Below are 23,583 nucleotides of genomic sequence, written 5' to 3' on the forward strand. Positions count from 1 at the left end.
TCATAGTTGCATCTGTTTGTCATGGACAGCAATGCCCCCACTGAAGTCCGATGCAGAGTCGGGCTTATTTGCAGGTGATAGAAGATTCTGGACTGCCCAAATCATTAAGAGCTAGTATAATCAGAATTCTCTCATGATTAGCTTAACTGTCTTGTCAGTCTCCATATGATTCATTCCACTGGCCCTCAGTCTTAACACTTTTTTTAAAAAAATTCCTACTTCCCCTGGCTAACTCTTACCCACCAATCACCAGTGCCAACTGGAAGACCTGTCCTTGCTGAGACTGATAATAGTTTTAGCAATTGTGGATTTTTTTTCTTGCTTTTATGAAGCATCCTGCTCTTTGAGAAGCCCTGTTCAGTTGTTGCCTGTATGCTTCTTAACCAATGCCACTGCCAAAACTTAATTAATACTTCTTGTGTTTTTTTTAAACCCTGGAAGAGGACTAAGGTAAGAAGAGTACCAGGTATTACATATGTCACTCAATCTTTTCAAGCTAATCCAACTTCCAAATTTTAGACCTAAAATAACAAATAGGTTTATAGTTTTGTACTTTTGATTCACATTTGAAATTGGATCTGGTCCTTAGAAAATAATGCCACTATAGCTATCATAGAAATTATTATACTCGTGTCCTTATGAGAGGGGGCACATCCTTATTGATGATTGAAAGTGCTTAAGAGCAGAAGTTTTCTGGATCTCTTGTTAAGTGGCATGGTTTATTTTTATAATTATTGACTTGGTCCCTGAGATTAGAATGCCTCCTAGAATTAAAATAGTTGAAGTTTCCTAGTATCTCTGGAAAGATGATATATGGAGGAAAGGAAGGAAGTTGTGGGCAAAAACCACAGCTGAGGCTGCCACTACCAAATGATTTATAGCTGAGCAGTTCAGAGGCTATCACGCAACAGAGTTATTCTTCCATCTCGTTGGCACAGGAGGAACAGTTTCAATAAGCCCCTGAATCTGCCTATTCATCTAGACGAAGGCTTATCACTTCATTTACCTTCTCCCTCTGCTCCCCTCAATTCTGAAGGAGTTTCTTCTTCCAATACTATCTTGATGGATTCAGTGTTTTAGAGTGTACGCTTCCCTAACCACAGAAAGGCTATGTCTCTGGGTAGCAGGCGTTTCTGCGGGTGTTAGAAGTGAGTATAGACTCCCAGTTCCCTTCTCCTCAAGCGTGTACACCAGAATCTGAGGCTGCCTTTTTTACCCAAAGTTTTCCATGTTGCTGGGATGGCCATGAAGTCGTTTCATCTGTGCAGGCAGCAAAATCACGTGCCAGGGTGATAAATATGTATAAAGCTCTGTTTGGTTAATTTTAAAGGCAACTAGGCTAAGACTGCCACTACATCCATTCAGATGAAAACCTGTTTCTCCCCACGGCAGGGGAGAAGAGACCTTGCAATATGTTCTGTATGAAAGTGGCTAGACCAGTAGCCCTCTTGCCTCTTAGTTTGTCAGGGCTCTTAATGCTGGCCAGAAAAATTTGCTATCCCCTAATAGTTTACAAAACAGTTGGAGCAGGGATTTTTTTTTTTTTTAATGTTGTTTTTCATTCCAAGTTATCTAAACCTCAGCTTTGTCTGTTCTTTGTTTCTTTTTATGGAGCAAGAGGCTTACACATTGTGTTCACGATACATCTGCAAACGGCTCCTGGGATGTTTTTAATGCATTTTAGATGCTGCAACCACCAGGGACCAAATTATAAGCCAGAATTTTCCTGTTAGTAGAATGCCAAAAACCTCTCATTCCAACAGAATTTGCATTATGATTAGAAAATACAATAAACTTGACGCAGTTCTTTAGTCTTAAGAAGTCTCTGAGTTTCTTTCAAAGTGTGTGTATGTGTGTTGATTATGGCTAGATTTGATGTACCAGCATAGACTGCCAAAAACGTAAGGGCCTAGAACCTTCCCATTCTGACCTCTTTGACAAAATGTGGGAAAATGCAGGTAGAGAGAAAAGAAAAGTAGAAGGAACATGAAATGAAAAATAATTAGATGAGGCTGGAGTGAGAGGTTGCTTATTCACCAGAGTAGGGGTACGCGTTGTTATTTCTAGTTGAAAAGGTGAATCTTGGTTATTGAAGGATACTTGGCTCCACCGTAGATGGACTTTAGCCATCCCTGGAAATGCTTTTCAAAAGATTTTAAAACTTTGCTGTTAAAAATGTTGCAACGTTTGCGTTTCTCGGGTGGGTTCTTTTTCATTTTCCAAACGGGGCACAGTCAGCCCAGTCTGTAGTTCCCTTGACACGCAGAGGTGTGTCCTGCTGCTGACTTCACCTCCCTCTGACCTCTTCTTCATAAACCAGATAAGAAAGATGAGTCTTTTCATTTTAATTTGCGATCATGACTCAGCTTAGAATGAATTCTTGGGTGAAACACTATTCTTCAGAAGAAACTGCTGGCTTTTGCACGATGGATGTTCAACAGGGAAGGCTGACTCCAGAGCCTAAAGGACTTTTTAATTTTATTTTTGGAGCATCTTTCTTTAACCTTTCTCCTAACCAGATTTCTTTTTTTTTTTTTTTTTAATTTTATTTTTCCTTTTTCTCCCCAAAGCCCTCTGGTCAATAGTTGTATATTTTACTCGTGGGTCCCTCTAGTTGTGGCATGTGAGATGCCGCCTCAGCATGGCTTGACGAGTGGTGCCATGTCTGCGCCCAGGATCTGAACTGGTGAACCCTGGGCCGCCGCAGCGGAGTGCGCAAACTTAACAACGGGGATTTCTTTAAAGGTGGTGATGCTTTCAGCAGCATCATGCGATTGAAATTAGCAAACTCAAACTTAGCCCTTTAGATGTTCTCAGTGGAGGGATGCCTGATGTTGTTCTAGAGCCGTCTGCTCAGAAGTGGCTGCTCGACTCTAGTCCTTGGTGTTGAGAATGTTGACAAGGAAGTAAAATCTTAAAAATAATTAATTTTCTAGAAGGATTTACCTATTTTTTTCCTTTGTAAAAATTGTATGTGCCTTCTACTCTAGAAAGTGATAGAGTCAATGTAGACAAGCTTCACTGAGGATAAGTAAAAGCTAGACAAAATCCTTTTAAATTTTTGTTAAAAGCATTAAAGAACAAAGAAGACAGTGAAGAACTGTTGGGCTGAGATCGGGGGGAAGATGGGAATCGAGAGAAGACCCCAGCACCCAAGGCCGCTTTTGTCCTGAGAGCATTTGCTCTTCATTTTGAGAAACAGCTGAGAAACTGACTTGTGTTTTTGGTAGCTGTGTGGAGCTGGGGTTCCAGAAGTCAAAGCTCAGGGCTGGCCAAAGGTGAGGACAATGATAAATCACCCCCACTTTAAGTTGGAATCATGAAGAGCTACACCCTCAGGATAAGAATGAACCAGTTTTGGGGCCGGCCCCGTGGCCGAGTGGTTAAGTTCGCGCACTCCGCTGCAGGCGGCCCAGTGTTTCGTTGGTTCGAATCCTGGGCACGGACATGGCACTGCTCATCAGACCACGCTGAGGCAGCATCCCACATGCCACAACTAGAAGGACCCACAACGAAATATACAACTATGTACCGGGGAGCTTTGGGGAGAAAAATAAAATCTTTAAAAAAAAAAAGAATGAACCAGTTTTGCATCATCTGGGAGAGCCAGAGAACATAAAGCTTTGGTTTTGGATTAAGGTGGATCCAGACTTATGGTGCCTAGAAGAAGAAAATGGAATTTTCTGGAGGAAGATACCATCACTCACCTAGGCCGCAAGTTTCTCCTACAAATAAAATTTCGAGTACGTTGTCCATCATATGAGGAGAACCAGGGACATGGAGATAGGAGATTTCATGAATGTAAACCAGCAGAAAGAACAGAATAGAAAGGGACTTCACAGATATTTTAGATATTGGAATTATCAGGCATAGACTACAAAGCAGCCATATTTACTACAGTCAAAGAAATAAATGACAAGTTTGAAATCTTTGTTAGGAAATTGAAGCATATCCCAGCTTTTTTTGCAGACATGCAAAGGATAAATGAGTAACTACATGGCAATGCATTTGAAATTTTAGATGAAGTAGACAAATTCTAACTTTCTACAACCGAATGAGGAAGAAATAGAAAACCTGTGCTTTCTAACCATTAGAGAAATTGAATCAGTGATCAACAGCCTTCCTAGAAAAAGAATTCCAGGTCAAGTGGTTTCGCCAAGAGTTGTAGCAAACATTTAAGGATGAAATAATTCTAATCTTCTATTAACTCTAAAGTTTAAAAAGAAACAAAAGACGCTTCCCAGCTTATTTTAAGGCTAATATAACCTTAATGCTCAAACTTAAGTACTAGAAAGGTAAATTATAGTGAAATATCAATTGTGAACAAAAATTTTATAAGGAAAATGAAGCCAAAAATATATTAAAAGGATAATGCTTCATGACCATGTTGGATTTACGCAAGGTTAATTTAACAATGGAAAATCAGTATGTGTAATTTGCCACATTCACAGAATAAAAAGAAAAAACCGTGATCATATTAATAGATGGAGAAAAATGACTTGTTAAAATGTAACAATTCATTACTAAATCATAGTGAACCAAGAATAGAACTTAAGGGGCTGGCCCTGTGGCTGAGAGGTTAAAGTTCTACATGCTCCGCTTTGGTTGTCCGGGTTGACATTCTAGGTGGGAACTTGCTCCACTCATCACTCATGCTGTGGAGGCATGCCACATAGAAAATAGAGGAAGATAGGCACGGACGTTAGCTCAGGGCTAATCTTCCTCAAGCAAAAAAAGAGCAAGATTGGTGATGGATGTTAGCTCAGGGCAAATCTTCCTCACCAAAAAAAAAGAAGAAGAAAAAAAAAGAGAGAAAGCTGACAAAAAGTGTCTACCAAAAGCCTACCCAAACATGATGTTATTAGACAAGTTAACAACTTTCCCTTTAAAATCAATAACAGGAAAAGGATGTCTGCTGTATTTTCTTCTGTTCAGCATTGTTGTAGATTCCTAGCCAGTAGAGAAAGGCAAAAAAAAAAAAAAAAAAAAAAAATATATACGAGGATTAGAAAGGGGAACTAAGATTGCCACTTATTTATGGTCTTATAATTGGAAAATCTTAAAAAACTTACAGTAAATAACTAGAATTGCGTTTTTTCACATAAAAAATGTATTTCTGTATACCAGCAACAACCAGTTAAGTATGAAAATGTAGAAGATAGCTTCATAAACCGTGAGAAGGTATTAAGTGCTACAGAACAAAATAGATCTATGTAAAGGTTATGGGGGCTGTTGAAATATTAAATGAGTTAATCACTGAGATGATAGTAGAACACATCTTGGAGAAAAGAAAGCTAGCCATGTGGATCTCTGAGAGAAGAGCACTGATGCCAGAGAGAAAAGGGAAGTACTAAGGCGTGAGGTGGACTTGTACCTGCCATGTTGGAGGAGCAGCAGAGAGGCCAGTGTGGTTGCAGTGGAGCCTTATAGGGAGAGGAGGAAGAGATGAGATTGGGAAGGCAGTGGGTCTGGGGTTTGATGGCCAGCATGCAGATCATGTGGAGCCTTTCGAGCCACAATCAGGACTTAGGCTTTCACTCTGAGATGGGAGCCACTGGGGGTTTTGAGCAAGGTAATGAAATGATCTTGTTTTGATTGCTTTGATTGCTGTGTTGAGAAGAGATTATGGAGTGGGGGCCAAGGTGAGAGCAAGAAGATCTATTAGAAGGATGTTCTATAATCCACGCCAAGAGATGAGGTGGACTGTTCTAGGATAGTAGCAGTGAAGATGGTGACCACTGGGTTCTGGATGAATTTTGAAGGAATATCTTATAGGATTTGAGGATGGATTAGAAGTGGACGTGAACAAAAGACGGAGTCAAGGAAGACTTAGAGGTTTTGGCTTCAATGGGTGGAAGAATGGAGTTACCATCGTTTAAGTTGGAAAAGACAGCAAGTGGAGCAGACTTGGAGTGAGACGGTCAAAATTCAGTTAAAATGTCTAGACGTCCAAATGGAGATAACAGATAAGCAGCTGGACAGAGGTTCTCTCAACAGAGAAGTCTGGGCTAGAATGTAAATTTGGGAGTGTTGTCATTAATTAATGCCTAGAGAATAGAACCAAAGACATATCATAGGACATCATGGAAAGAGGATGCAAGGACAGACCACAGAGTGAGAGAAGACATGTGCGACATATATAACCAACATAAAGCTGCAAATTTGTAGGAAAAACAGACAACCCAGAAGGAAAATGCCAAGAGACTTTCATAGACTCTTCACATAAGCAGCTAGCCAGATGGCCAGTAAGCAAATGAAAAAGTATGCAACCCCGGTAGTAATCAGGAAAGGTGAAATAAACCACAAGATGTTACTAGAGAATTCTCCTGCACTGCTCTCAGAGAATGGAAAGGGTTTCAACCATTTTGAAAACAATTTGACATTACCTAACGAAGTTGGGAATATTCATTATCTATAACCCAGCAGTTCCACTCCTGACTATATTTCATAATGGGTGCACATATGTGCTAGATGTGTAGAAGAATATTCTTTATGGCAAGTGGAAAACTAGAAATGACCCAAATACCCATCATCCCTGGAGTGGATAAATGGTAATATACTCATCCAATGGGATATCATAAGGTAATAAAAATACAAACCACAATTAGACTCAATAACAGAAGTGAATGAGATCACAAGGTCATTTAGCAGAGGAAACTAGACAAAAAAGAATACGAAACCAAGCAAAACTAATGTTTAGAAATAAATGCATAGATTAAATTTTTTTTTAAGGAAAAAGATGCAAGGAAGTGAATACCATAAGAATCAGGAGAGCGATTACCTCTAGCAGATGGGGGGGCTATGATTATGAAGGGGCTTTGGGGGAGCTGGTGATGTTAATATTTCTTAATTGGGTGAGGTCACCTGAGAGCACTATATATATGTGTGTACACACATACGCTAATGGTATCCTTTATATTTGCCCAGTTGTTTTGCTCATCCTGAGGCTTCGTCTAGGAGGGAAACAGTTCTTAGGAAGTGAGGATATTATCATTTGTCCAATCAGTCTTTGCTTAGATAAGGCTTTTCTAGATGCTCTGGAGTAGAACTGAGTAAGTCCTGCTCACTGTTCTTTGTGGAGCTTGCAGTCCTGTAAGGGTGATTGAGAATATATCCCGGGTGCTTGAGGGTGGCAGCACCATCAGGGATAAGGGCAAAGGCTTAGAGGCCAGAGACCTAGGTTTTAACCCTGGGTCTACCCCTCGCCAGCTTTGTGACTTTGGGCAGGTTACCTTACCTCTCTCAGCTGTGGCTAAATCCATTGTAAAATGCACATAATAGTATCTACCATAGAGTTATGGCGATTGAGTGCATTGATGCCCATAAAGTGCTCGGTACATACTAAGTGCCTTGAAGTGTTAGCTGCTTTTAAAAGTATCTAATAGTAGAAAGGAAATGAAAAACACCATGAACTAGACATTAAAGTGCGCATGAAGCACAGTGTGCTCATCACAGCTTCGAGGAGGGGGAGTATACATCATACTGAGGCTGTGTGGGAAGGCACTGCGGAAGATGTCTTCTCAGCCCTACCCCAGTTTCACTAAGTTGGAGGGAGGGATTCAGGCGCTCTAGGCAGGGGGCGCAGTGTGACTAGGGGTAGGGGGCAGGAAGTGTGCAGCAGCTTGTGTTAGAGTGGTCCAGTGTGACCAGCAGGGCTTGCAGTCTGTAAGACCCTGATCAGAGTTGCCTCCAGAAGTGTTTACTCAGCATGTTGAGTTTGATTTTTTAAAATTTAATTTTTTTGGAAAAGATACCAACTTTCCCTTTAACTGCAATTGCTACCATTCTCTGTGCTTAGACTCATCCATTCTTTGTTTGCTAGAAGCCTGAACCCTGAAGGCATTTATGTTTGCAAAACTTAGACTGTTACTTGAGCTAAGTGTGAAAATAGCATAAGGAAAGCATGGGAAGCTTGCATAAGGACTGGATTGTGGATTTGCACCAACATCATGCAGATGAGTTTGGACTTAATCTGCAGGTAGTACGGAGCCCTTGAAGAGTTTTGAGCAGGGTGTTGAAATAATAGGGTTTGTCTGCTAGGATGGCGTACGGTGGATCCAGGGAGATCCATTAGGAGCTTTGGCAGTGTCCCAGTGAAGAGAAATAAAAGACCTGCACTAGACTGGGGCCATGAGCATAGAAGGAGGGTATGTTTGACAGCTGATATGGAGGCTGACTTATGCCATTTGGTAACTGACGAGATATGAGGTGTTGGCTGAGAATAATGGTACCAGTAACAGAAGAGGGGAAGGAGGTGGGAATAAGTGTGGGCCCAAGAGGCGTTTAGTCGTGATGTTCTAAGTTTGAGGTGGGAAGGCTGACTTTGTGCTCAGGCTGCTCAGTCGAGCAGTCTTGGGAAACTCAATGTTCTGAGTGATAGTTTTGAACTTTTTTTTCAAAGTTCATGTTAATAACATGATAATTGCTTTTGACAGTCCAATGACTTAATGAAGTTATTGTCCTCCGGTAGCCTTTACTTGGTCCAATACAGATAGCTCTAGTCCTTGGTAGTTGTCAATAGACCAGGGATGTTGGGTTGCGAGACTGTATGTAGTACAGAGAGAAATATTAGTGTTGACTAGTGAAAACAGAGGTGGGGGCATCTTGGGTTTATTCTCAAGTTGCGTTGAGAAAGCTGGGTCCTGGGGCTGGTGGCCAGAAGGCTTGTCTCCCTTGGCATGGGCTGGATTGACAACAAGCCCAGACTTGTAAACACACTTCACCCAGCCTGGGATTTGGCAAACCAGCTGCATGCTTGGTGAGCGAACTGGCTCAACAGCCAACCTACATGTGCACCTATGGTGGTTCTCTCAGGTGAACGATTTCCAATGCCTCTACCTGCTAGAGAGAATTCTGCCCAGCATAAAAAGTTATTCAATGAAGAGTTCTTGAATCTCTTGTCTAAGAGGCCTGGTTCACTGAAGTGATTCCAGAAAGCCTTTGTGAATTATAAGACAGTAATTATTGGTAATTGAACGATGCTTAAGGCTAGCCTGTTTTCGATGAAATTAATGCTGCACTTGTATTTTTTAATGGGCTGGAATTTTGCTTTGGGCCTCCATATATAATGAGTGGGTACAATAAGAAAATGCTCAAGTTTTAGTACTTAGAATTTTATAAGTTTATAATTGTATCATTGCTTATGGCTTTTTCAGTTATGTTAATATATTTTTCATGCTAAATCCTAAGAGAACAAACCTTTATTTGTATAACCCTAATTCCATTGAAAATGTGCTGCTGGTGAATCATCTGTTACATAATGTGATTTTAGCTCTACAGGGTTTTTTTTTTTATGTTAACAATATATTGCACAAATAACAGTTATAAAACTATTCTATAACCTTTGAGATTGACTTTATAAAAAGTATATTTACAGAAAATTCTAATTTTGAAAAAAACTTAATCGATGTAGGTATTTTGCTTTAGGTATATTTAAGATGCACATGAGTTTATTTCAAACACATTAATAGAATTTGCTTGACTGTTCACTTCTTAGTTTGAATTTTTTTTGTTCTTGTTCAGGATCTCTGACCTTATTGGAAGATTTAAAATTGCTTGTACAGCATTAAGACCTGTGATTAGAAATTTAAAACCATGCCTTGAATTTTATGCCCATGTTGAAGATGTTACTCAGACGGAGATGCAACTGGAGTTTATGTCTGGTAGCTAGTCTTGGGTCAGCCTGCCCCAGGCTTCCTTTTAGGCTTTTTGTTTGTGGTGTCTTGAGCTACAGCTTTAAAATAGGCAGGTAGATTCAGGGTGTTAGTTCAAGCCCTTTTGGGGCCACATGGCTTGAATTTACATGGTATCTGTTTAAAACAGAAACATTTCTGAATTTTTCTCAGGCAAACTGTTATGAGGCCAACTCTATGGTTGGTTGTTTCTCGAGATCCCTTCCCCTGTCCTGCCTCCTTCTCTTGGTCATCTTAACTCTCGTCTCGTGATTTTTTTGGGAGATTTCTGAATTTCTCTTGTGTTTCTCTTTTTATGCTGGTTTCTTTGTTCCAAGGAAGAACCATATTTTCTATTTCTAGTGTTTTGTTCAGAAACTCCGTTCCCAGCTCCTAAATTGTGTCGCCTGAGAGATGCCTGAACAAAGCAGGCAGCAGCTCTGTCTTTGGGGGATGATGAAAACTGTGAATCTTTGGCAAACAGAGTTACGTCTCAGAATGGCTTGATATTTTCCAATGGGTTAGTGTAACCCAGGGACCTTCCTTGAGTTCTGGTAATGACAACTTTACCATCACATTTTCCTCAGGGCATAGCTCTTGAAAGGAAAAAGCCTCTTAAAATTGAGAGCTTTTATAGATTTCATTACTAGTTTAATCTGTATTCTTAAAGGAAGTAACCTCATCAGATATCGACAGTGTTAACCCATCAGATATTGACAATGTTAACCCATCTGTCTAAATAGGAATATTTTCCTGTAAGCCAATGAGACCTTACCTTTTCTCAGATTAGCAGTCTGTGACAAACGTTCCTTGATGGGCAAGAGATTTTTCGTTGTTAGATTGCATCCTTTATTGTTTTAATTTACCTCAAGGCAGAAGCATAATGCTAAAAAAAAGGAGGGGGAGGGTCTTTCAAATAAAAATGGCAGTAATTGAAAACATATTGCCGGAAGACACAGCTACCGAAAAAAAAACTTTATGCAAATAGCTTACAAGTTTTAAGACTAAAGTTTATTTTTCTAAAACCAATAGATATCATTTAAGTCTAGTGTTCATTAACTATTTTAGGGCAAAGATAATAACTATAGATTTCACCCACCATTAACACAGTACCTGCAAATGGAAGATATACAGCAAATGTTTATAGAATAAAAGTGTTAGATAAATATGTCCATAGTTTGCTGTTTTTTCCTCATAAGTAATATTTGTCCCATTGGGGTCTTTTGTGTCTGAAATGCCAGGAACTCTTCTTGTTCTCTGTCCATTTCTCTTAGTTCTTTTAATTACTGCTTGGTCTTGCAGAACCTGAGTTTTAAAGAGCTAGCTAAAAATAGATTTGTCAGTGTAAGTACCTCCTTACATCTGCTTTTTTTCTGGGTCCCTGCAAGGTTGATCAACTTTTTTTTGGAGTTGCACATCAAAAACAGTTGGAGGAAAAACAGCATCTGTGCAGTCAACATTTCCAGTATTAGAAGACTGTATCAGATTTTAAACTTTTTTTTTTTTTTTTTACTAAGTATGTGCTTTGAGAGTGGTGGAAATTGTATCAAACGTGGAGTGGGTTAGGTGTAGCCATTTTGAGGTTCATCAGGCCCAGCTGAGCCTTCTCCATTGTCCATTACATCCTATGCAGGGTTTTCAGAGAGACGGAGCATCCCTGGGTGAGTGTGCATGGCTTATTGTTTTCTGTGTTTAATCATTTCACTTTCCAAATGTCAAGGCTGCATTAGGCACTATGGGTGGAGCAATTTGAAGTTGCCCCCTCCTAGGTTTGATCAGGATCCAGCTGGAGAACACTGGTTTGTGATTCAGAGCAGGGCATGAGTCCCAAGCCCTGCCACTTTCCAGCTCAGTTACGTTGGTCCAGTAACCTATTTTGTCACATATAAAAGGGGAGTTATCATGCCTGCCTAACACATGAAGAACCTGGTATACAGTGTCTACCCAAAGAAATGGTTTTGAGGGTAAAATTAGGGAGCAGTATCATCTTAGACCCCAAAATAAAACCATGTGCTTCATTGTTTTTAATAGCTTTTACTTAATCTTTCCTTGGTTCTGAAAATATCAGGCCGGGTGGCTGTCATTCCCTCCAACCCCTACTATGGAACAACAAAACCCCCCAATTGAGAATGTTGGAAATAATGCATAGTTATTAATGGGAACCCTGGTTGTTGTGTATCCACTGGATTTCTTTTATTCCCTTATGGTTTTGAAGATTGGAGTAAATTTTTAAGAAGTTTTCTCTTGCAATGGCAACATAACTTTATCTTTTAATTGTATAAATCAGAGCCTTTCCTCCTTGGTTTTTAGGAAGGAGATGAGATGTATGATCTCATTATAGAAAGATAATTAATTGTGCTGATTTTTGCCAAAGCATGCTTACTAGTACATTGGAAAATAGCATTTGGAATAATTTACCAAGTATGTTTTGTGATTGTAACATCTTACCCCTCTCTACGTACATTAATGTAAACCTGAGTAAACGAATTCATTTAGTAAAAAGTCAGTACGAAATTTCTTTTTTAATTTATTATTTTTTATGCCCATGGTATAAAACTTAAAAAGTACCGAAGGGTATATTTATGTTAAAAAGTAAGTTTCCTTCCTTTCCTCATTCCTTAGTCTCCCACTTCCTCCCTACAGAGGCAACCACATATATGTTTTTTAAAGTTGAAATCTGTGTTTAATCGTAGTTTGATGCTCATGTGTGTTTGCCCTGTCAGTTCTCGGCCTCCTGGCTAAGATCCAGTGCCTAGGTATTTGCACTATAATTTCAGGTTATAAGTTAGAGGAACCACTGAGGAACTGGTTACTAGGTGTACATTTGGGTATAGGAGCAGAAATGAGTAGTGTAACTTTTGTGATGCTGTCTCTTACTCAGTGTAACCAGCTTTTGGAGCCCTTGTTGCTATGGCTTTTGAGTGTCTTCTTCTCCACATCTGTGGTTCTTTTGTTTTCCAGTTGCAGCATGAGAAAGCCGAACTAGAACAACATCTCGAACAGGAGCAGGAATTCCAGGTGAACAAACTGATGAAGAAAATTAAAAAACTGGAGAACGATACGATTTCTAAGCAGCTTACATTAGAGCAGGTAAGAATTTATAGCGCTCTCTCTGCATTTTTTTTCCCTCATGTCATCAACTGTTCTTTCAGGCTTTAGGATGCCAGAGGAATAGAAGTGAAAAATATTTTTCAGCTTTTTTTTTCCCACAGTGGAGACTTCATTTCTGAAGTAAGCATTGACAAGTGTGCATAGCACCTGCTTGCTCTCTCACACGCTTTCTCTTTTTTTAACCACAATTAATAAAGTTTCAGGAGATATGTTGTAATGTACTGATTTATAGGCAGGAAATGTTAGGTTCCTTTTGCAAAGGGGGAAGAATATGTTTTTAACCACAGGATAGTTTCTGTGAAAGTTCCTGAGATGGTGTTGCTGTGGAACTAAAACTTTTCTTTCAAGGTTCTTCAGAACAAACAATTCGCACTTTTTTTCTTTGAATTATTAGCAGCCTTATATGTACCTTATCTTCTCCCAACTAAATTCGTTGACACAGATATGGAGTCTTGACGTGGTTGTGCATTCTGTTTCATCCACTGACTGGTTGTATCACCTTGAATTAACTTCATTAACTTTTCTGGGCCTAATTTTGCATTTGTAGAAAGTGAAGGACAAACTAAAATCAAGAATGGCAATCTTAACAAGGTACAAAAGGTGGAAAGTAATAGGGCACAATCCCCTTGTCCCTTGCCCTTGGCAGACATTGGTATTTGATCAAAGTCCTTGCTTTGGGAGTGCAGACTGGTCCTTATACTCCTCTGACACAGAGGACTGTGAACAGCTATTATCAGTCCATCCAAGTTGGTGTGTCAAGAGAAAAGTACCTGTTATCCCTGGCCTAGATACTTCCAGATGCTTTTTTCTCATTCTAGTGTCCTGCAATTTTATTATCCCTAAGATAAGTTAAGAGGCTGAGCTGATCGTAGTGCACTTTTATCTGGTTTCCATGTAAAATTCAATACATTGATTAATATCTTCCAACTCTTTGTACTTTGGATCTTGATTGCTATTTTGATGATTTGGCTAAGCTTTTCGTGCAAAGTTGTTTGATTTATGCCAACTTTAGGATCTTTCTTTGTGCCCTAGTCCATAGTGACGGGTTCCTAACTCACCCTCCGGACTGCTCTAGTTTCATCATTGTACCTGAGAAGGAAACAGTGATGGGAATGTGAGGTTTGAGAGGAAATCAGGGTTTGTTTTAAGCTAATCTAACTGATTTGTTTTTTGTGTTATTCTTGTATCTACATACATCAAAGGGAAGAATGTCACTGGATTTGCCAAGACTATGAATAATGGCCCTACAAAATTTTCTCCATCTCTTCCAAGTGAAAGAAAAAGAAGATTCTATTTCCAAGGGTTGGCTCTTTTATAAGTATCTGAGTAATCTCTTCTTACCCTTCATCTTCAGAGTTCAGGTGCCTCATCTAAATTTAGAAGAATCCCCTACCCTCCCCCCCCAGTTTAAAAACATTTTGTTCTGAAGTTCACCTGTTTAATTCCCAGGATAGGCAATAGCCAGTTCTGTTCAAGTTAAAGCTTTGAAGATTCTTGCTTAAGTCCTGACACACCAAGTACTTGCTGTTGGTACTTGTTAATCAAGAGTTAACCCAAGTGACCAAGTGAAATTCTCACAGTGGTTGGTATTGTGAGAACTTCACTTGCCTTCGCGATGATGGCAGTCAATAATTTAGCAGTCTCTGTCTTGTATTTGTTCACCGGCTCCTAAGGAGGCTTTGTGACTGGGGCTGACCCCCAGGGTTTAGCTATAGCCACAAGGTGGTGGTAGTGGCCTAGCGTCAGAAAGAGAAGGGCAGTCTGATAGTACTGTCCCTGGAGAGAGGATGGATTGCTGCACTGTCTGAATTTAAGACTCTGGAGACATTAATAACTGAACCCTTTAAAGTGAGGTCCAAGACATACATTTTCTCCAACTTAATGGCTTATTGCACTTCTAGGCTTATTTCAGACCTCAAGAGGAAAGAAATGGATTCCCGCAGTGGAATATGTCCATTGCAAAGCCCTATACTAGAAATAAACCTCAGATCCAATATCAAGTCCCTATTTTAATTACGGTGGAGAAACTTAACATCATCATAAACCCCCCCCCCCACCTTTGTTTTGGGTATGTCCAGGATGATTAAATGCTGGTGGTTTTACTCTCTATTTTGTTTAGCTACAAATAATTTTAGTCAGTGTTTAGGGGGAATGTTTGTTTTCTTCCTCCAGTAGATAGAAATCTCTTCCGTGTTTTCGTGGGTGTGATCTGATTGTCTCTTGTGGTCATCTCTTGGGATTATCATCTGTGTTGTATACTGTATGTCATCATCTATATGATGTATCCTGTACTGTAGCTTATTATGAGAAGAGTAAAGGCAGGTACTATAGTCTGCACTATGATGATATAGATGTAGTACCTCCCTTTACTCTCCTGTCTGACAGTAAACATATTTTTTAAACTATAAGCTATTTGAAGGCAGCTATCTTTGTGTTTTGTGCGCTACTACTGCTTTGTTGGAAGAGTTTGTGCGGATTTGGACAAGTGACTGGAGAGTGATCGTATCTCGGAAGACGGAATACGAGTGAAGTGTTCGGGCCTGGGCACAGGACTTGGAAGGAAGCAGATGTGAACCTGTTTCCTCTGCTTAATATCTTAGTTCACTTTTTTTTTGGTAGCAGCTTTATTGAAATATAATTCACATACCATATAAATCACCCATTTAAAACGTACATTTCAGCGGTTTTTAGTATATTCAGAGTTGTGTAACTATGACCACAATCAACTTTAGAACATTTTCGTCACCTCAAAAAGAAACTGTACCCTTCAGCTAGCACTCAATCCCCTGGTCCCTTAAAGCAACTGCTACTCTACTTTCTGTGTCTGTATTTATGCCCACTCTGGACACTTCATATAAACAGAATCACATAGTATATGGTCTGTTGTGACTGGCTTCTTTCACTTAGCATAATCTTTTTATCCATGTTGTAGCATGTATCAGTACCTCGTTCCTTTTCCTGGCCAAATAATAATTTGTTGTCTGGATATGCCATTTTGTTTATCCACTCCTCATTTGTTGGACATTTTGGTTGTTTCAGCCTTTTGCTTATTATGAATAATGCTGCTATGAACATTTATGTACGGTTTTTTTGTGCAGACATGTGTTTTAATTTTCCTTGGGCATACACCTAGGAGTGGCATTGCTGAGTCACATGCTAACTCTGTTTACGTTTTGGAGGAAATGCCACACTGTTTTCCAAAGTGGCTGCACCATATTGATCATAGCCATCCTGGTGGATGTGAAGTCGTGTGTCATTGTCGCTCATATTTCCTTGATGGCTAAAGATGTCAAGCATCTTTCAGGTGCTTATTGGCCACTTATATATCTTCTTTGGAGAATGTCTGTTCAAGGTCTTTTTTATTGAATTGTAAGAGTTCCTTATATAGTCTAGATACAAGTACTTTATTAGATATATCCTTTGCGAATATTTTCTCCTATTCTGTGGGTGTTCTTTTCACTTTCTTGATAGTGTCCTTTGAAGCATAGATGTTTTTAATTCTGGTGAAGACCAATTTATTTTTTTCTTTTGTTGCTTATACTTTGGTGTCATATCTTAGAATTCATTGCCAAATCTAAGGTCATGAAAATTTACGCGTTTTCATCTAAGAGTTTTATGCTTTGCCTCTTACATTTAGGTCTTTGATCCATTTTGAGCCAATTTTGTGTATCTAGTGTGAGATAGAGGTCTAAATTCATTCTTTCGCATGTGGCTATCCAGTTGTCCCAACCAGTTCACTTTTGAGCCTCAGTTGCCTTATCTGTAAAATGATAATAATAGCAAACTTACATTAGGTACAGCGAATGGGAGAGAGTGTGAGGTGATTCGCACGATGCTTCCTACATAAGCACTCAACATGAGGAAGCTGCTGCTGTTAAGTTAAAAATAGTCCATATTTTGAACCTAACAGATTGAACCTGCAGAAGAGATGTTGGAAGGCCTTCTGCCAGGGATTTGTATTGGCCCTAACATGTTTGTTTTGAAGGTGTAGCTTGGGATATAAAGGTTTTTAAGAAGGCATCTGCCTATTCTCTGTAAAGTAGAACTTACCTGGGTTTGACACTGAAGCTCCTTTGACAGTGGGCCCCAATTAACTCACGTGCCCGAGGTCCTCACTCTAAGATTACGTCACCAAGGGTCAGGACTTCAGCATGGACACTTTAATTTGTCACATAACATTCATTCTTCTCTTAGACCCAGAATCTGGGATCCTTTCATTCTTTAAATAGGAAATGTTAACAGCTTGATCATCAAGGTCTCTGCGCTATAAATGGGTCTGTTGGTGTTTTACAGTATGTGAATTCGTGGCATTTTAGAGCTAAAAGGCTGTTTTAGGGAAGACTACCTTTGTCCCCAGACCCTAGTGGGAACGTGAGGCAGTGGGGAAACCATGAGGAAATCCAGGGGCAGAGGCATGACATCTAGCTCCTGGGATTTCGGACAACAGCCCCTTCTTCTCATTTCCTCTCCTTCCAGAACTTGCTGTAGAGGGTAGGGCTTGGTGCGACTTGCTGCTTGATGATAGACCAGTTTGGCCTGTAGGTGGCCCAACCTGCTCACACTGCTTCTTCAGAAATAGAAACCCAGAGAGAGATCAAGAGGATTTTCTCAAGTCATGAGAAAATTTCTCAAGTCAGCTAATGAGTTCTTAATCATTTATTTTAGTTACCCTTTTGGCATTTATTTAGCATTTCTAATGCTTAACTCCAAAAGACACTTTGTTACTATCCAGGGTGGGGTCGTCTGCCCACGGCAAAACATGCCAGTCGTCAAGGGGCAAAGTGGTAGGAGAGAAAGCCCATTTTGTTATAGCTTACTAGCACGGGGGAAGATGGCTGACTAATGTCTGAAAGAACCATCTTACAGAACAAAAACTACAGGACAGTTATATAGGGGCTGGTCTCTGGGTGGGGACAGACATCTGGTCCCAGTTCCTGATAGTCTTTTGTTTTATTGGATATGCATCAGCAACCGGAGCAACGCCCTATATCCTGATCTTTCGGTTGTCATTGATGATGGCTGCCAGCATAGGCTCTCTGACTGGGCTCATCACATTCCTAGGGAACTCAAAAGAACAAAGCTATCAACTTACAGCAGCTAGGAGTGGCCCTAAAATCTACAGAGCATGTCTGGGTTACTTAATCAGAGGTCATTCACAGTTACAATGTGGTTTCTTTTCTACAATATGGCGTACCTTATGTCAACCTTGTGTTGAGCTGATATCAACTTTATAAGCAGCTGTAAAAAAGCACGTTCAGAATAATGTAAAATTGTGAGGTCTTTGCAGCACTAGTAATTAGTATTAGTCTAATAAACTGAATTAGTCTAGTCAACGTGGCTTTAGTGCTCTTAGGGGCTCTTGTTAACAAACAGCGGTTGGTGCTGCCTATAAACCCTTACTTGAAGATTTTTGTTCAAATGTAGTCACTGTTAGTCTCTTATTTGTTATTCACATTTCTTAGGTGATGGTAAAAACATACAGAATTTGGAATATTCTCTGAGTGTCAAGATCTCTTGATCTGAATGTTTTCTGCCAACGAGGACTGATTTTCCTTACTTCTTTGGAGAAGGAAAACTAGCATTAAAAGGGACACATTAACTTCTTTATTAAGTGAAGTTCAATTCAGCAGATATGAGAACCTCCTGTGCACTTGGCTCAGAAGATTATCTCTATGGGAAGGAAGAAAACAGCAGCCATAAGCAGGTGGACTAAATGCTTAACCATAACAACTACTATTCATATTTTTTCTTCATCTTACCCTTCCTTCCTCTTTTTTTTGAGGAAGATTAGCCCTGAGCTAACATCTGCTGCCAATCCTCCTCTTTTTGCTGAGGAAGACTGGCCCTGAGCTAACATCCGTGCCCATCTTCCTCTATTTTATATGTGGGATGCCTACCACAGCATGGCTTGATATGAGGTGTGTGGGTCCGCACCCAGGATCCGAACTGGCGAACCCCAGGCCGCCGAAGTAGAACATGTGAACTTAACTGCCGCAGCACTGGACTGGCCCTTCTTTTGTTTTTTAACAATAGTATATTATAATTTGCTGCCTTGCTTTAAAATTTTTTTTGTAAAACATCATAACTTACATCTTCACATTTAGACAAGCTGCTTGGGGCACAGCCAGACATAATCATAGTAAACCGTGAAGTCGGCTTGAGTAGGAATTTGATTGTAGCAAATCCTTGTGGATGTTTGGGTCCCTTGAGAAGCTTGGGGACAAGCATCCTACCTACTGCTTATTGGGGAAAGGTGAGTAAAGGTCTCAGAGCCTAACTAAAAAATAAATGGGATTTTGTGCCTTGTAAGTAGTCACACTAGGGGCCATATGCGTTACCCCAAAGAAGCCTCAGCAGGCTCTTTTTTCAGTTGATCTGTTTTGTAATTCAGGAGCTGTCAGGATGTCATGAAGCCAACGGAGAGGTCCCAACTCCGACCTGTGAAAGTAACTGAGCTCTGTCAGGGACACACATAAGTCTGCAGGATATGAAAAAGAAAAAAAGAAATCCCCCAGAACTCCTTCCCTAGACCCCATTTCAATTAAGTACAAAAACTCACTGTGTTCCGTCTTGTCAGACTTTATTTTGAAGCATCAGATAACACATGTGGATCAGTTTGTACAGATGATGTTACATGATAGCAGGGAAAAAATTCAAAATGTGTTTCCTATGTAAAGAAGGAGATACCTCATCATGATCCAACAGTGCACGTTTCTGATCATGCACTGGGGGGTAAAGAGTTTGCCTGTTAAATTGAAGGATATTGGTGTACAGTAAAGGCAATAAAATCCAGAGATACTGTACTGAGACTTTCCAGTTGCTTGTAATTTTGAAATGCACAGAGTCTGTTTGTTTATCACCAGAACGAGAATTTGGTTGATGACTTAGAAAAGGTGTTCTCCTGGAATGTACATGGCAAATGAATGAATGGCTCAGTAAATCCAAAATCTCTATGTAAGGAAGTGGATGGATGTGGTAATGACTAGAAAGAAATGATTTCTTTTATTAAGGAAACTTCCGTTTTGGTTAAAGTACATCAAGAGAAGTATCCGTAATGTTATTTTCTTAAAGAAGCTTATTTTAGGTTATAGACTGGGATAGCATATTTGCAACATACACTATGATATGAGTTCTTTCCCAAGGACTTCTTCCATGTACTCTTCATGGAGCAAAAGAATACACACTCAGTACCTCGAAACCTGCTTTCCATTAATGGTAATTATTTGATAAATGAGTCCCCTAGAATTATGAACCCAGTACGCAAATTTGTATAATACTGTGCTGATGTCAAAGTGATGGAAACTTAAGTACAGAAACTGTATAAATCTGAGTAATTATATGTGTGTCTATTTCATGAAAGGCCTTCATTTCTCAACATCATTGAACAAAAGAAAATTTATTGAGCTGGTAAACTATGAAATAGTGTCATTTTCACATATTAATATTAATGGGATATTAATATTTGTCCTGAAGTTATGTCCATTTCAAAGAACAAATAGGAACCCGATTTTTGAGATGAAAAAAGTCGTAAGCATTGGTAAAGAAGGTTAACCCTGGGCTATCTGGAAAATTCTGAATCTTCCGGATAGCTAAGCCTTGACTGTCATTTATCCTCTGCGAGTTTATTGGCTCATTCTGTATTTTATATTCATAAATTAACACCATAAATTAATGGATGAACCATTAAGTTATATTAGAAAATTGTCAATTTTTAGCATTAGGTGTCTTTAAATTTTTTCTGTTATAAAAATAGTAAATGTTATGCCACAACTAGAAGGACCCACAACTAAAATATACAACTGTGTACTGGAGGGTTTTGGGGAGAAGAAGCAGGAAAAAAAAAGATTGGCAACAGTTGTTAGCTCAGGTGCCAATCTTTAAAAAAAAGAAAAAAGGAAAATGTTTATTAAAAAATTGGATAGGGGCAGGAAAAGTAAGGAAGATAAATTTTCACCAGTATTACTTTCACCCAAAGGACAGCCCTGTATATTATTTATTTTATTTTTTTTTGGAGGAAGATTAGCCCTGAGCTAACATCTGCTGCCAATCCTCCTCTTTTTGCTGAGGAAGACTGGCCCTGAGCGAACATCTGTGCCCATCTTCCTCCATTTTGTATGTGGGAAGCCTGCCACAGCATGGCTTGATAAGCTGGGATCCGAACGGTGAACTCCAGGCCGCTGAAGCGGACTGCGTGAACTTAACTGCTGCACTGCCGGGTCTTGCTCTTCCCTGACGTACTTCCGTTGGCTCTTTCTGTGTTCAGCATTGCACGAGCCAGGGTGATGACCTAGAACTTGTTTTTAATTCTGAAACCAGCTGCAGCTTGATTAATCAAATGAGTACCTTGGGGGCTCTGTGGTCTATGAACACCTGTCTTAACTCATTTGTAACACAAATTGGCTGCTTGATTTCTTTAAAATTTTTTTCTTCCAGAAGGCAAGGGTCGGATGTCTTCCAGTCTAGGAGGAGAATTGCCAGGGCTGAGCAAAATTCCAATTTTCTGAGCAGACACCAAGAGAGTCAGTGTTTAAGTTTTACTTTACTTGTCTCTGCTGCTTTGATTTGTGAAGGCTTTGCCATGGAACAAGGAGTATTGTGCATTTTTCTCAGCTCTTTTCATGTCACTTGCACGTGATATATTTTAATAGCCCCCTCATGAATCCTATTAGTCACTTCTTTCTATGTATATGTGAAACCTGGATTAGCTCAGATGTATTGGCAAAGTAGGATGGAGTGAGGTAAGATCTTTTATTGTCTCTACTCTTGCGGTGGAAACAAAACTGTCTAGGCACATTTGGGCTACTATAAATAGCATATTGCAAATAGCATAGACTGGCTTATAAACAGCAGAAATTTGTTTCTCATAATTCTGGAGGCTGGAAGTCCAAGATCAGGCTGCCAGCTTGAGGAAGTTCTAAGTGAGTGCCCTCCTGTGAGTTGCAGACTGTTGACTTCTTGGTCTCCTCATATGGCGGAGAGCAGAGAGCAGCAAGCTGCAAGGTCCCTCATGACTCTTAGAAAGGACACGAATCCCATCATAGGGGTCCCGCCCTCATGACATCCATTGGATCTAATTACTTCCCAAAGGCGCCCCCTCCAAATACCATCACACTGGGGATTTAGGCTTCAGCCAAGATGAACTTTGGAAGGGAGACGAACATTCAGTCCATTGCAAAAACTGTGTTCATTTTTCTGACTTTGATTGTCATTTTTCTGAATATTATACTTTTTATTTTCCCAGGTGATTCTGATGTACCTCCAGGGTCACCAGTTTGAACATCTATAGGATTATGTAATAAATTGATAGGAAATTGGGCTGAACTGTTAATGGCCTTCAGATACTACCTAACTTGGAAGGTTTTGGGAGATTGTTATATTAATCCCTAGCACCCCCTTTTTTTTTTTAGGATTTGCCTGTTTCTCTTTAGAAAAAAAAAATCTAGCCACTAGGAGTTTGGTTAATGTAGATCTTAGAGTACTCTGCTATTTCTTTTTTTAAACATCAGGTACACCCCTTATATCATCATCATTCTAAGTGCTTTTTACTATATGTCGTAACAAACTTTGTGTCTGTGGACAGGCTTTATTTCATGGGCGTTTCTCTCTTTATTATCTTGGATTAGTTGAAATGGGCTGCCTTCCAAAACTTATTTCTTTCTTTTTGGTGAGGAACATTGGCCCTAAGCTAACATCTGTTGCCAGTCTTCCTCTTTTTAGCTGGAGGACGATTGTCACTGAGCTAACATCTGTGCCCATCTTCCTCTATTTTGTATGTGGGAAGCCACTACAGCGTGGCTTGATGAGCGGTGTGTGTAGGTCTGCACCTGGGATCTGAACCCTTGAGGCCCAGGCAGACAAAGCGAAGCACACGAACTTCACCACTACGCCACCCAGCTGGCTCCCCAAAATTTACTTTTTAAAGTCAGATGTTTGAGGTTCAAAATATATTTTCCCATATGATAATATGATGCTTAGACTAAAGCTTTTCAAAGTAGATTGAAAAGATCCACTAAAACCTTTCAGAATTCTCTAGTTGAGCACAATGGTTAGGCTAAAGTTCTCATCAGGCTTTTTTGCCGAGCATTCCTTTCTCCCACCTCTACCTCCACCCCAGCATCACAGTTCTCCTTAAAAGGGAAAATGCTACAGTGAGAAAGAAATGTGGTAGTGGTGGGAGCCATTTCTCTGCTGCCTCCTACCTTCTCTGCTTTTTTGGTGGTGGTCAGTACCTGCCGACTGTGAAACACAGCTAGGACGGGTTGTGAATTCAAATGAGCCAGTTATATTTTTATACACTAAGTTTATCCATTGAGGAAGTTCTTTATTTTGGGAACATAATAAGCACTCTTGGTCTGATGTTAATTAACCTGCAATGAGAAGGAGAGCTACTGAAGAGAAGTAAAGAATTTGGTAGTCCATTGAACTGACTTGATTACAGAGCAGCCTTTCACGTGAATTCTACAAATTGGCTGTATCCGTTGGTGCTGGGTGCTTGCAGGATAAGCAGTCGGGAGCTTGCGTTAGCCTGAGAATTTGATGTTCAGCAATAGATGAGTGGGTGCCTCTTGCATGAACACTGAGTAAAAAAAGGGATCAGATACTATTAAGAGGGAGGTAGGGGGAGAGTATTACAGATAGAGACCAGCATAATGAGAGCCATGCATTACTGGGCTGTTTCCATTCAAGCAAGAATTTCTGACTTACTACCCTGTAAACTTAACATACTGTCAGATTTGAGGATTGTTTGATATCAGGATGGTGCAAGCACTGAAAATCTACTTCTGTCTGAATTGGAAGAACT

General features: G+C 39.9%; 1 protein-coding gene across 1 annotated transcript in view; it reads left to right on the forward strand.

The window, feature by feature from the left end:
• Positions 1-23,583, forward strand: part of CCDC6 (coiled-coil domain containing 6) — a 104,685-nt gene that overhangs the window by 57,109 nt on the left and 23,993 nt on the right. The window contains exon 3 of the mRNA XM_046653008.1: positions 12,633-12,761. Within this exon, the coding sequence (XP_046508964.1) occupies positions 12,633-12,761 (129 nt within the window). The remainder of the gene's footprint in view (positions 1-12,632; positions 12,762-23,583) is intronic.

The sequence above is a fragment of the Equus quagga genome, chromosome 2 (assembly GCF_021613505.1).
Source record: "Equus quagga isolate Etosha38 chromosome 2, UCLA_HA_Equagga_1.0, whole genome shotgun sequence".
NCBI lineage: Eukaryota > Metazoa > Chordata > Mammalia > Perissodactyla > Equidae > Equus > Equus quagga.